The sequence below is a fragment of the Acinonyx jubatus genome, chromosome C1 (genome assembly GCF_027475565.1).
Source record: "Acinonyx jubatus isolate Ajub_Pintada_27869175 chromosome C1, VMU_Ajub_asm_v1.0, whole genome shotgun sequence".
Lineage (NCBI taxonomy): Eukaryota > Metazoa > Chordata > Mammalia > Carnivora > Felidae > Acinonyx > Acinonyx jubatus.
The window spans coordinates 27230604-27245123 of record NC_069381.1 but is presented as its reverse complement, the minus strand read 5'-3'; the positions used below and the strand labels follow the sequence as shown (position 1 = coordinate 27245123).

Sequence of the window (14520 nt, the reverse complement as noted above, 5' to 3'; positions counted from 1 at the left end):
TGAATAAAAAAAGTTTACTATAGTTAACATTTTAAAGCACTTATTACATGCACCTATTACAATAAACATTTCATAAATGGATGGGATTCAAACCCACCTCTGACTTCAATTCTGCCTTTCTTCTTCAAACCATTAACCCTTTTACAGAAAATTTCCATTTCAAAATATTAAATGTCACCAAATGAAACACTGTATCCTAAATTTTCAATACCTGACTACACAGAATCCAAGTCAGTAGCAGCACCCCAACAGGGTAAATACCAACTCTTGTGCAAGGTTCTATCACACCCTCAACTTCCCATTCTGGAACTGTTTCCAGACTAAGTGACTAAGTGACTGCAGGCTTCACTGTCATCTCCCAGAACAGACATGGTTATGGTGATGAGCACTTGAGGGGCAGGCACTGTCTTCTTTGTTGACATTGATGAGGCAGGATTTGGACCTCCTAATTCAGTCCAATTTAATGTCAATAAAGCCTTCCCATCTGCTTCTGCTATTCAGGGACTTCACCACCTCTTTAGAGTGAGCCCATGTAAAAGGTTCATGAATTGTAATATCAAGTAGGAAGGCAAGAGGTCCAATAATTCCGCCAAAAGCAAGCTGTAAGAGGCTCTCCCCTGACCACATGCATACCCTATTTTTGGATAACCTCATTCCCAAATGAGTTGGCCCTTAAGGCCATAGAGCAGGGTCTTTGTGTATTTAACTGTCATAGCCCCAGTGCCTAGTGCTTAGCCTATGTGCCCCAATGCCTGGCACATAGCTACATTCCATAAATATTTGTGGGACGGATGGATGAATGAAGGGGCTTCAAGAATGGGGCTCAGGCTAAAAATCTGTCCTTATCCCTTGTGGCACTGCTTGCTTTCAGAAGGGAGAACTATATAATACTACAGGCATTTAAGGAACACGGAAATCCATGCCCTCTGAAAGTTGCATTCCTAGGCTTCCTGTACTAGATAAACATCACTGGAGGATGATCCTCAACTTGACTCAAGTTCAGAAATATTCTCCTGGACCATCAGTTTTTGTTTTTCTTTCTTTGAGACCATCAGTTTTTATACAGCAGAGAGAAAGCTATTTTGTACTGCAGGAGGACACAGTATAAAACATACTGGCCTTTGGGACAGAGCTGAGACTGAGGCCCACTGCTACTATATATGATTCCAAGAAAGTCACTCTCTCTGAACCTCACATTCCTCATCTCTAAAAGCCAGAGCACCTAGGCAGACACTACTGAATGCCTACCCAGGAGTCCTTATCCCCTTCTTTCTTGAGTAGCAGTCAAAACTTGTCTTTCTAATCCACATGACTCAGAGGATAACTCCTAATCTAAGCCACTCATGATAGATGATCTCATTTGCTTTGCCAGTGGCAGGAGTGGGAAGATGACCCATTTCTAGTGAATGAGACAGGCCAGATCTGCTGGGGCTCCCAAGGATTGCCTTATTTGCACTTCCTTCCTGGAATTACAGTAGCCACTTTGGGACACTGAGGTGAACTAGTATGCAGATAAACCAACACAGAATAGCAGAGGAAAGTGATTGTAAGAATCTGGTTTGTTGGTATTATCACCGAGCGACTGAATTAGCCAATCTTGGAGCCATATTAAATCAAGACTTCTTTGTAGTAAGTTTCTTATTTAAGCCAATATAGTTGGGGGTTTGTTATGTGCAATTGAATGTGATAATGTTATGTGATAAACTACTTCACATGAATGCCGTGAAGATACATAACAACATACTGTACAAAACACCTAGTCAAATACTTCAAAGTACCCAAGCACCTCCTCCTTTTCAGGTCGCGTCCATTAACAAGCCATAGGCCTTTTCCAAAAACATGGCCGGGAACTCCCAGTCTCTTCTAAGAGGAAAGTTCCTCGCCTTCAGAAGGTGGGGAAGAGGGACAGAGGGCTCCCTAGAAAGGTCCCAGTTGGCTTCCTTGTCCCAAAAAGACATTGCCAAGAGGATAGTGCTGAAGCTTCTGCAGTCTAGAACAAAGGGACAGTCTGTTCCTACAGGGTAAACCACAATGGTCTAAAAAAACCTTGAAATGGTATCCTGGGGAAGGCAGTTGTGGTGCTAAGTGGGGAACTTTTAAATGTACCTCATCCCCAACAAGTCCACTTTCCCAGTTCCTCCTTGATAGTTTAAAGGAATGCTTCTGTCATGCTCTGCGGCTTCTAAGCTTGCCACATTTCCTCAGCCTATAGCCAGAGGAATAAACTGGCTTGAAAGCTAGAAACAAATAGGTGAGCTATCTGCTACAATTTAATGCTACTTTCCATTCAAGCAGTACAGGCAGCAGTCTGGGGATGGCCCAGGCTCAGAACTTGAAACCAGTCCCCTCTTTGCACTACATAACTCTTTCATTTAGCCACCAAACCCTAATTGCCAGGAGATTTTGGGTTTTGCTAAGCCAAGAGATACCCAACAAATAGCCTCATTTTGTTACAAGGCACTTCCTAGATAAGAATGTGCTACAGTGTATGTTGCCAATTGCCAGGGCAAAGGAAAGGCTGCTCAACCAATACTAAAGAGGGATGTCCAGGGATGTTAGGACAAGCTTTAACTCAAAAAAAAAAAAAAAAAACAAAACCTTGAGCTCCAGGACCAAACAAATTAGGCCTTTGGTTCCCACTGTCTTTTTCTCTTGAGTAAGCAACCAAGAGGCAAATTCTGAAATCTTTGAACATACATTTCTAAAACTGAAATTTGTCACAAAAAATGTGTCATAATGATCATCCTCCCACTTACTCTGCTAAATACTTTATTTCTGCTTCATTGAGGGGCATAGATTTACTTTAAGTTTTATTTTAACTGGGACAACGCTCCATGTTCCCATTTCCTCAAGTTTGATCAACCTCACTAACCCTCGTTGCTGAAAAGGAGCTGGGTACGGTCGGCTTGCTCTCAAGGGAATCTGACAGGTGGTAGACACAGGTTAGCTTTGCAATTTGAAGTCACAACACTTGGCCTCCAGAGGAATGTTAGGCCCATTTATGTACACACTAGCTGCCACTGAAAATTTCTCACTGGGCCTTGTGCCAGAATCCATCTCTGAGCCATCTTCCCCCATTACACAGAAATAACAGTGCTCTAGCACTACCAGGGAGGAATGCCAGAACTTACATGCTTGACAACTGTACCATCAGCTTGAGGTACAAAACCACAGAATCACCAAGTTGGGACGAGAGTAAGAAAGATGATGGTAATCTGGTTAAGTTTCTGCTTACCTGAAGAGTCAGGAATGCTGAGTCCATCCTGTGCACTCAATATCACTTCTTGACTCCCCCCTCTGTACTCACAAACCAAAAATTTCTACATCATTTCAATTCTATCCACAAATATTGATCCCTAGATATATATTCTATGGCCTTGAGATGACAAAAAAATGAACAGAATGTAGTTTCTGCTCCTAAGAGTTCATAGGCTCTGGAGAAAGCAAGTCATGAAAATAAATAGAGCAAGCTGCTAAGTGCTATCGAGTGCACTGGAACACCATCTATGACACTGGTTAGGAACAAAATTAGGTTTGTTTATTTTATTCTTTTACAAGTAACTCCTGAGGACAGGAGGAAGCTGGAGGTGGAAGTGGTGGTTGTGATGAACAACTCGAAGTCCTAGACTTAGCTTTATTTAAATTAGGTTTTTCCAATGCTCATTTTCAAGAAATACTGAATGACCATATAGTTATAAGATCCCAAAGAAGATGGGGTGGAGGATGGTAAACTGAGTAGAAAAAAAATACCTCCTCCTCACTGCAGCAGTTCATGTTGTTGATTACGCCCTTCTTGGATCCTATTCCATTCTCTTTTTTCTCCTACCTCATTAAGTAAAAAATATACAAGGTATCTACTAGTGATTTGACTGTCTTCTTAGGTTCAGCTTCCTGTCTTCATCCTTTAAATTGTGTTTCCAGAACTGGATACTATGTTTTTCTCGCTCTTTTTCTAAGCTATTTTGTTTATTCCTATGGCTTTACCTACCATATATAGGAGTATGAATCCCATTATCTACAACTACAGTTTTATAGTCTTCCCTGAGCACCAAAATATAAGTGTTTACTGGAAACCTTAAAATTGTTGCCTCATGGGAACCTCCAAACTCCGTCTATACAAGGCTAACTGTCTTCACAAAATTCACCACCTTCCGTCTAGTCTCCCTTCTCCCCTAGTCTTGGTTAGAAGAATGTCCCGATATACTCATTGCTCAAGCAGAAACCTGAGCATTAGTGTCTATTCCTCTTTCACCGTCTATTGAGTCCTATTAATTCTTTCTGAGTGTCTCTCAAAAATCTTCCCTTTCCTATCTTCACTGGTGTATAGCCTTATAGCCTTGTTTCAGTCCTTCATCATTTCTCTCCTGTACCAGGGAACCATTTGGCCACTCACACCCACCCACCACCACCAAACGTTAAGCTCCTTAAGGAGAGAGACATGGTTTTCCTCCTTTTTGAATTATGTTTGCCATCTCCCCTAACAACACCGCTGGACACAGTGCTTTACATGGTTTGTTGAATGAAGAATAAATGGAGGCCTTGTGACGTATGATTACATACAATCTGCAGTTTCAATACTCTGGTGTTTTTTATCCATTTTCCTCTAGAAGTAATGGTTCTGCTCTTGTAACAATCTATTGCTCTAACCTAAAATCTATCACATATAATTAATCCCAACAGTTTGCTTTGCTAATGGGGGTGGGGGAAAAGAGAGAGAGAGACCGCACTTTAGAAATAGAAGCCACTGTTGTCTTTATAAAACACAGAATTGTGCTGCTGCTGTTGCTTGCTTTAGAAGGAACTGTACATTACAGCTGCTGGGATAATTTTACAATGGACTGGACAAGGTACAGCTCAAAGCAGGACACAAACACAAGTCTCAAAGGGAAACAAATGCAAACAAGTACACAGCTGTGGGGCTTCAGGGACATTTCCCCATCCATGCTGGACTTGAGAGGGATAAAAAGTTTAGAAACTAAAGTGAAACCCAGAGTAGTCACACATGCCCACCAGATGGCTGCTAAGTGCAACATCACACACCAATCAGGTTGGACTGTGCACAGGAAAGTCATTTCATTATTCCTTATTGCTACTACACCAGGGGACTCAGTGCATTCGACACATTGTCTTTACTTGCACAATCCTTGGAGAGTTTCCTATTTTCCTTTTTAAAGAAGGAACTTTGCCCTCCCCACCTTATTCTGTTTTGTTTTGAGCCCATTACCTCCACTCCCTTTCTTAGGCTCCCAAACAGCAGCCGGAGGTTCTAAGTCAGTAGGAATAGAGTAAGGGGAGAGCACCAACCTAGCCTCTCTCCCTGCCCAGGGAGAAGGCAAGTCCTAATAAAAGGGGGGGGGGGGGGGGGAGGGAAGAGAAAACCAGAGAATCCCTTCTCCCCAATCTGCTTAGAAGGCTAAATAGGAAAGAGTGCCCTGCATATCCCTGCCATGATCAGACTTTAAGAAGGAAGGCATCCCAGCTACCATCCTAGATTGGCCTAGGCGCAGTAAATATAAAAAATAACTTCCCCCAATGTAGTTTCCAAAACTGCATTTTGGCTAGTTTGAGAGGACTTTCCACCCTGAAAGGGAAGGAACTTTCCATTCTTCTTTGTTACACATGATGCCAGGTTTAAAACACTGCCTCGCCAGCCTTGTAGACAGATAACCCATGGGCCAGCTAAGAAGTCAAAATGTCCCCTTGGCTGCCCATCCTGAGTGTCAGCCTCATTTACTGAATTCTGGACAAAAAAAGAAAAAAGAAAAACACCCCAAACTATCCAAGAACATTGTTGTTTAGCCAAACAGGAGGCCACAGAGGAGCTATCTAGTACATGGGAACCAGGAGCTTTTTAGGGAGGTTTCACGCTTTTAGATACTTTCTTCTTCAACATTATTCTAAGCCTAAGTTCCCAAGAACAACAACAGCTCCAGGCTTATCCTGAGTTCAGCAGTAGCACCTCAACCCCCAATGGGTCAGACTGGACTAGAAAAATGATCAACGAACAGTGCTCTTTCCCATCTTTTATCCAAATTCTCTCCATTCTCTTCCCATCACTCTCTTATTCCCCTATGTCCATCCCCCTAACCCTCCAACCCTGGAAACCAAGTAGCTCAACTCTAGGATGTCTTCAGAAAAGGGAGGTCCCATGTAGAGAGAAATGGAACCAGATCCAGAAAAAGCAATGAGAGAAACCTACTCCAAGGAGTGGACACGTGTGGAAGTTATCAGAAGTCCCCTGATTTCATGCCAGGTAGGCATGCCTGCTGAGTAACTTTGATGGCAGTCCAGCCCAGAGAGGACATTACTGGGCTTGGGGAACAGATTCTTGGTCGTCTGTAGCCAAGAAGCTAAGCCTGACTGTGCTAGCTAACAGTGGGATTATCGTAGCCATGCAGAGAATTCATCATCACATAGGCAGGCAGGCCAGCAAACAAGCTTAGTGAATTGAAAAAGGGAAAAGGATCCCAAGGAAAGAGAAAAGTAGAAAAGAGAGGCAAAAGAGTAAAATGAAGGGAGCAAGAGACCTGTCCAAGAGGATGAGGCTGGGGTCCCCCAACACTTCCTCAGAGCACAAGTAAGAAGCACCACTTAAACCAAATCCAAGAAAGCCAAAGCTTGTTGCTAACACCACTTCTCAATCTGCATGCACCATCTTTCAAACAAGAATAATCATCAAGGTCAAAGTATTTTTCAAGTCTCAAAGATTAAAAAAAAAAAAAAAAAATTCAGAGCAAGAGGTTATTTTCTTGCCATCACCCAAATTGCTTCTCTTGCTTTTTTATTTCTTGAACAGCATGTGCAATGCCAAAGGGCTAAAAAATGCATTGCAAGCCCCAGCTCAAAACCCAAATGGAGAGAGTGAGGCAAAGAGAGAAAAAGGAGAGAACATAAACTTGTTGCTGAGAGTAGGTGGCTACCACCAGCTCCCTATGGATATTTGCAAATGCTGGTGAATGACTGGACCCTCCAGGAACAGTGCCCTGATCCCAGCCCCAAAATGCACCCAAGAAGAGAACATGCAGAGCCCACTGTCCCAAGAGAGCTCCCCTCCCCAAAGGGTGACTGAACACGAAGTAGACAGTATATGAAGGCGATGGACAGGGCAGATGGAGTGTTGGCATCACTCTCTTTAGGCACTTGTGTAAGGAATGTAGGCTCTCCAGTGAGCTGCCTCCTCCCAGAGCCCTCCATTCTGTTCTTCAGCTGGGCTGTGCCCATGGGGCACCCCATACTGTAGCCAGTAGGAAAGAAGTAAAGGAGGAGTTACTCAACAGTCCTGATGCCTTCTCCATAATCAATGTTTGTGCTACGTTTTGTGAAGTTGCTGAACAAAGTAGCCAACCAGAACAGAACCTGGGATAGACTGTTTTGCATAGCAAATCTGGGTCTGTACAAGGGCTGCTGGGGAAGGGAAATGGTAGCTCTAAGCGCACAGGCCTGGATCCAGACCAGCCTCCAAGCCTGAGCTAGGTCTAAAGTGTCATGGCTTCATCACCAGATTGGGGTAAACCCAAACTCAGGCTCCTTAAAGAGGAACTTCCACACTGAAGCTGCAACTCCTCATCCCAAGCAGTGGGACAGGAAAAAATTAACAGTTAAGGAAAGAGGGGGCCTTGCCTCAAGGCCAGTAGGCACCAAGCTAGAAACCCCCTACTTTTCCAGTTCTGCAAGACAGCCAAACCCAACCTCTATTCAGGGAGACAAAAAACAAAAAACAAAACAAAACAAAGGCCCACGCCACCCACTCACATGCCCTAGTGGGAAACCGGGAAAAATTCATTTGTGTAAACAGAAGCAATAGGGAGCAGCAAAATCCCCCAGCCTGTCCACAGGACACACTGGAATCTGTGATGAGCCAAAGTGTCAGAGGACCAGAGAAAGGAAAGATGCAACTTGCAGGAAAGAGTACAGGGCAGTGCAGAAGAGGGAGCCTATAGCAAGAAAAAGATATTATCTGCACAGGGGAAGGATGGAGCCTGAGCCCCACCTTAGGGAGATAACCATCCCCTACCTAGCCAGGCCAAAGAACAAGTCAGGTACATAGTTCCTTCTGATGGCTCAATGTTTCTGGGATGTAAACTTATTGGGCATGGGAGGGATTTCCAGATTTTGGCAATAGACTCAAGTTATGGTATAAAAATAACATTTAGTTTTTTGCTCTTTTTTTCTTATTTTAGACCTAAAGATCATTTGTTATAAGACACCCCAGTTAAGAAATATTGAAACATAAGCAACTTGACCATCAGGGGAAAAAAGAAGCGAAGAGTGAGAAATGCTATGAAAGTAACTCCAGATCCAGGCAGGTGGGGAAACCGGGGGGACAGGAAGAACAGGAGGTGTAAATGGAAAGGCCAGGGGCCAGTCATCTCAGCAGCTCCAAGACTTGTCATGTCTGAAAGTGCAAATGTCAATGGATTTTAACCATCTTGAGGTTGTGGTCTTTTTAAAAGCTTAATGAATATGGAAGTCAATTCCTTCGAATGCAAAATAGCTGGCGCTCTGGTTGGAGGCTTGTTGGGTTAGGGGTATTTCTTCCCCACCTACCTCCTCTCCCACCCCCACCCTATCCCCCCCAAAGAAAGGTACAAAAGGTTGCAGTTCTGCAGCATTACCGTTACAGGGAAGGCACTGGTTACCCACCAGTAGGCGGAAGGAAGACAGGGTCGTGTCACTTCAGAGCTAAGTGCCATAGTGCCTTAAGTCTTACTAGGGGCTGGATGTCTGTCAGGGAGGAGGTGTAAGGTGGGGTAGAAAAAGTGGAAAGAAAGGAATAATGGAAAGGGGGTGGCAGCTGGGGGAGGAGCAACCAAAACCATTAGCATTAAAAATCTTCCTACAAACTGGATTTTCAACCCATTAAAACATCTAGTATTCTAAAATATTGATCTGGGTCTGGTTTCGTTTTTCCTCTTAAACAAATCTAGACCTTTTCTGATTAAGGCTCCTAAAAAATCCTTCCCTCCTCCCACCCACTTTTTTAAGCCCCTCACTCTCCCATCTAAAGTATCAAACCCAAACCTACCAGCTTTTGTCCGCGGGGCTGCAGAGCCGACCTTACCAAGCTGTCAGGCATGAGTCTTTAGCACTGTGAGTCACAAGAGACACCTGTGTGTATGGCGGGCACCAGTGCTGCCCCTCTTGGTCCAGTGGGGTCAGGGCCAGATGTGACAAGATGGGTGAGGGGTAGGGGTCATGAGGTGGACATCAGAAATTTCTGGCTGGTGGTCTGGCTTACTGGCCCTGTCCCCCACCCTTTCGCCCCCTTCGTAGAAAGAAGGAAACAAGGCCTTCTGAGCTCCTCCCTACCCTCCCTCCTCCTCCTCCTTGCTTCCTCTGGATTTGGGCGGCACAGCTCTTGGGGCTTGGAAAGCTTTCTTCTATCCAGTGAGGTAACAGCGTTCTGCCTTCAAGCGAAGTACATGGTGCGCAGAGTATCCTGGTGAACCTGCACGGCTTTGGCCAGGGCCTGGGGGTCCCGCCCATTGCTCTGCCCCGATATGTGGCTCCCCTCTCCACTGAAAAGCAAAAATGAAACAAGTCCTTCCTGGTGCACTGAGCTACTGCTAATCCATTCACCCAGGTACCAATTCCCATACCACCTTATGAGAAAACCCCAACCCAGATCTGGGCAGAAGAGCCCAAGGACGTCAAATTGTACAATATTCGTTTCCTTCTGCCCAAGGAATGTTGAGAGGGTCTGGTACCCGAGGCTGAAGCTAATGGGAAGCCAGCTTGATCCCAGGCCTCACCTGTCATGCTCCTTGTCCACTAGGTGGTATCGTGCCCGGAAAGCCACCAATCGGGCATAGTAGGCAGGTGCTGGGATAGAGACGGAGCGTGTGCATCGTACATAAGTGTGGCACAGCTGGTATGTCAAGATCTGGAGCTCGTCCGCTGTGAAACGGTTGTCATCCCAAAGGACATAGTAATGGGATGGTCGGCTGGTACCCTGGGAAGATAGGAAGGTGAGGGGCCCCAGACTGGGCAGAGGGGACAGCCAATGCTAAGGAACAGGATCACTGTTACAAGTGTAGTTGGGTTGGAAGATCCACTCAGGAATAGGCAGACACAAAGCCACCTATGTCATAAAATACCCTTGTTATGGGCAACCTGCCTAAGACATTCAAAACGTACTTCTGTTCAAGTATGCTAAAGGCTTATTAAGAGAATAATCCTGTTCTGAATGCTACTCAGTGATGACTGATATATTCTACAGGCAGTGGGAATAATCAATTCATCTTTGACCCACTGGAAACCCCAGGACATAGCCCGACTACCTGGATGCCTGCGTGGCTGCAAAGATAGAAGTCAAACTCAAATGGGTGGGTGATGTTGGTGTCCACAGTTGTCCCAGCTGGGATGTTACCACTCTTCCCAATCTGTACAGAGAAAAGACAACCAAGATCCCAAGATCTGCTTGGCCCTAAGAAGGGTTCTGACTCAATCCTACTCTGATTCCACCAAAATCTCTGTTCCCAGAGGGTACTAGATCTTAAAATAATGGACTTCTCCTGTCACACAGACCTGTGGTTAAGTGCTGGTTTCACCATTTATAAGCTGTGTGATCTCAGCAAGTCATTTAACTTTTCTGAGGTTAAACTCCAGCTAATAATGGTACCTAACTCACAGGGCTGCTGTGAGGAAGACACCTTTGTGCAATGTCTGGCATATAGGACAAGTTCAATGAATGGTAGTTCCCTTTCCTTTCTCTGGGAGCTGGTCTATATAGGGTCTATAAGCCAGAAAGCTAGAAAGAGGAAGAGAAAGTATAAGGGAAGGAGGGGAGAAAGAGAGAAAAAAGGGAAGAAAGTGGCAGAGGAAGGACAAGAGCCCTAGGGGGAAAGGGCCAGGCAGGATAGACAGACCAAGGACTAAATCCCCAGATTTATCTCAAGGCCTTCTTCCACATTAAGAGAAGGGAGACAGGACAAAGGTATGGATGGTTTCCTCAATTTCTCACTCACTCGCTCATTCTTGTCAGCACAAAAAAGGCGGGTGTGATGGCGTTTCTGCACCACAATATAAGTGATCCCAGGCTGGTAGTCCTTTTCCAGTTTGATGCAGGCATCACGAATGGCCAGGAGCTCATAGTGGAGGATCTAGGCACAGGGTAAGGAGAGAGACAAAGAGACATACAGCTCCTCTTAAGTCACATTTTTCTGAACTAAGTGGTTGCCATTTGTAATATGGCTTTTTGCTCAGCTTCCCTTTATAAACTAACACCCAACCATTAGTAAGGACAGCCTCTTCCTGCCAAAATCAGCCTTATCCTCAGTTCACCTGATATGCTGCTATAAAGCCTTGGCTGGGAGGCTTGGTATCAGCAGAGAATACTCACCTGGTTCCTATGCATAAAGAGACCTAATGTCAAGACACAGAAACAAAGTACACAAACATCACTATAATCACAATGCCCAAAGTAAGGTAAATTTCAGGTTTAGAAGGATAAAAGGAATTCCCCTGTGAGCTCCAAGAACGGAGCTGAGACCATCAGAGAAGAGCAGACACACAGTTCAGGAATTGGTACAGATGTAGTAGATGAATTCAGTCCTACAAAGAAGAAAATGGACTAGCTAAAGAAGGTAAACAACCATATGCAATAGTTGCCTTGTGGCCTTAGATGTCAGATATAGGGGGTCAAAACTATATGGCAGAAATGGATACAATGGAAATCAATTAGAAATAGGTTTAAACCCAAGCTTTATCTGGCTGTATTCCTGTGAGCAAGCTACTTAACTCTTCTAAGTCTCATTTTCTCCACATCTACTAAAGTTACTAGTAAGATCAGCCTCACAAAACCATTGCAAAGAGTAAAACAGATTAACTAAGTAAAAGCATAGAAAACCTAGTAGGGGGCACCTGGGTGGCTAAGTTGGTTAAGCATCCGACTTCAGCTCAGGTCATGATCCCGTCCGTGGTTCTTGAGTTCGAGCCCCACATCGGGCTCCATGCTGACAGTGCAGAGCCTACTTGGGATTCTCTTTCTGCCCTTCCCCGACTTGCATGCACTCTCTGTCTCTCTGTCTCAAAATAAATAAACTTAGGGGAAAAAAAGCTTTAAAAAAAGAAAATCTAGTAGGGGCTTCATAACTGCTGATTGCTTTACTAAGCAGTTTGAATTTTAACCCAAGGCTAGGTGAAGCCACTAGATAGATGTTCCTGAACAGAGAAATGATAGGAAAAATTTGTCTGCTATTTTAGGGAACACTGGATGACTTAGAGAAAATTGAGCATAATAGTTACGAGCATAGACTCTGGAATCAAGGACTAATTTGTCTGAATTCCAGTTCCATCACTGTTTAGCTTGGCTGACATTGAAGAAATTATTTAACATTTCCGAGCCTCAAGTTTCATCTGTCAAATGGGATAATAATTATTCTTATTTCATAGAATTATTCTAGACATTAAACAGAACACATATGAAGTGCTTACTGCAATTCATAGTATATAAGTGGTACCCAATAAATGACAGTTGTATTACTATTAAACGGTAGTCAAGGAGACCAGTTCATTATACTACTCTAAACAAGAGAATATGAAGGCTTGGCAGGGAGAAATAGAAGGAACATTATGAAGGTCAACAGCAGTGGTTGTCAAAGTGTGGCCTCTAGACCAGCAGCATCGCCTACCTAGGAATTTGTCAGAACTACAAATTCTAGGAACCATCCTAGACTCACTGAATAGGAAATTCTTAGAGCCCTGCAAACTACTGTAACAAGCCCTTCAGGTGATCTTCACGCATGCTAAAGTTCTGAGAACTACCAGTCTAAAGAATCAGACTTCAACATGAACCAACTAGTATACAGGCACTGAGGGTCTTCTGTTAAAAGAAAGGTCTATAGATGCTTGTACATACCACCTTTCAGTTGTGATCTCTGCTCCCAAGCCTATTGTCAATAAGCAAAGCTCTCAAAGAAGTAGCCCCTCCTGATGCCAATAGCCTAAAAAACACACCAGTACTCTCTGCACCCATTAGGCCCTCTGGCCCCAACATGAAGGTTTTCACCACCTACTTTGGACCCTACCTGGGGGAGCTGGCCTTCAGGAACCCCATCTCGGTAGAAGATAATGCGGGTAGGCTTGAAACGGGTGGACTTGTAGAACTGGATGAGCAGCTCACGCACCATGTAGGATAAGTCTTCAATGATCTCTTGCCGGGGTCGCTGCACCCGCACAGTAGCACAGTAACGGCTGGGGTGGGCGTCCATACTGCCTACCACCTAACAATCAAAGAGGCAGGATCAGCTCCCAGAACCTCCACTCTCCCAATACTGTCAGGACATAGATTTGGAGAAATGTTCTTAGCAAAAAAAAAACCAAAAAAAAACAAAAAAAAAAAACAAAACTATGCAATCAAATTGTAGGTTTTGGATTCAATGAGTCCTGATTTCAATCTCCATCTGATCTTTTTCCTCCTCTCGAATGGAGATAAGAATGCTACCTGCTTACAGTGTTACTGTGGTACATATAAAACACCTTGCATAGAACCCACAGTAAGTACTTGATTAGTTCAGTTCTTACCCCTTGCAGGGGAGCATGTGAAGGCACTACTAGCTCAAAGAGTGGCCTCAATGAGCCATAAGTTTGTCCTTTTCTCAATTCAAGTGTGAATCTACCCAGGAACTGTGGTGAAGAGTGTTCTTGCAGGAGGTACAAACAATATCATTTTCAAAGTGGGTAGGGGCCAGAGCCTAGGATGGATGACCACAAGGAAAGCAACGATAAGCACATTATAGGATTTCCCTGCATTTACTGAGATTATCCCAATCTGCCTAGAGAAACTTGAGAGTTGAGGAAAGAGAAGTGGGAAGGTAAGCCTGATCCCTCTAGCAATTTGTAATTCCCTGCTCCAGGGACAGGGAGCAAAGAAGTCGGGAGAGGGACTAGAAAACCATCTAATCTATTAGATGGATCAGGGGTAGGGATGGGAAAGAGGAAAGGACAATCCCAGCAACTAAGTAACCACCTTAAAAAGGATCTCAGAGAAGAGACATGGTCTTTCCCATATCCCCAAAGTGGGCATGGAGAGAGAGAGAAATTTGAACACAGAGCAAGAGTGATGTAGACTAGGCAAAGTCTCTGGCCACCACCTACACTCCCACTGCTTTCTCTGAAAAACAGATACCATACAGAGTTAGTTTTATGAAGATACCAAGGGAGTGGTTAATGGGGATGATCAGCTGAAAAAAAGTTCTTCTGAAGGGTCAAGCATAAGAGCTGAGGGAAGGAGATTATATGTAGTCTTCAGAGCTAAGATGAGAACCTTAAGAAGAAGCTGGAGAGTATCACTCACTGCTGTGATAGAAGGTTTTTTCCCATCCCCTGCTGGGGGGTGTGTAACATCTGCTCCCAGGAATATCACTGGCTGTTGAAAGACGGCAGAGCTAAACAAAGAAGAGAAAACAAATAGTGAGGAGTTGAGTCTTCTCCTGGCACCATCTAGCACTCATTTTGGTCACCTCTCCTTTGTGTCTGATTGATTCTCCCTGGCCAGGGTCCTATCTCTTTGTCAGTCCC

The 14520-nt window shown here is 44.3% G+C and overlaps 1 protein-coding gene across 3 annotated transcripts in view; it reads right to left on the bottom strand.

Moving 5' to 3' along the window:
• Window positions 1-3516: 3516 nt before the first annotated feature.
• The window catches only part of LOC106973243 (protein argonaute-1), a 37135-nt gene continuing 26131 nt past the window's right edge, over window positions 3517-14520 (bottom strand). For all 3 annotated transcript variants that reach the window (XM_027059676.2, XM_015070301.3, XM_053211356.1), the window contains 6 exons: window positions 14297-14387; window positions 13029-13223; window positions 10968-11102; window positions 10281-10382; window positions 9753-9952; window positions 3517-9518 (listed from right to left, as the gene is read on the bottom strand). In XM_027059676.2, the coding sequence (XP_026915477.1) occupies window positions 9410-9518; window positions 9753-9952; window positions 10281-10382; window positions 10968-11102; window positions 13029-13223; window positions 14297-14387 (832 nt within the window). In that variant the 3' untranslated portion in view covers window positions 3517-9409. The remainder of the gene's footprint in view (window positions 9519-9752; window positions 9953-10280; window positions 10383-10967; window positions 11103-13028; window positions 13224-14296; window positions 14388-14520) is intronic.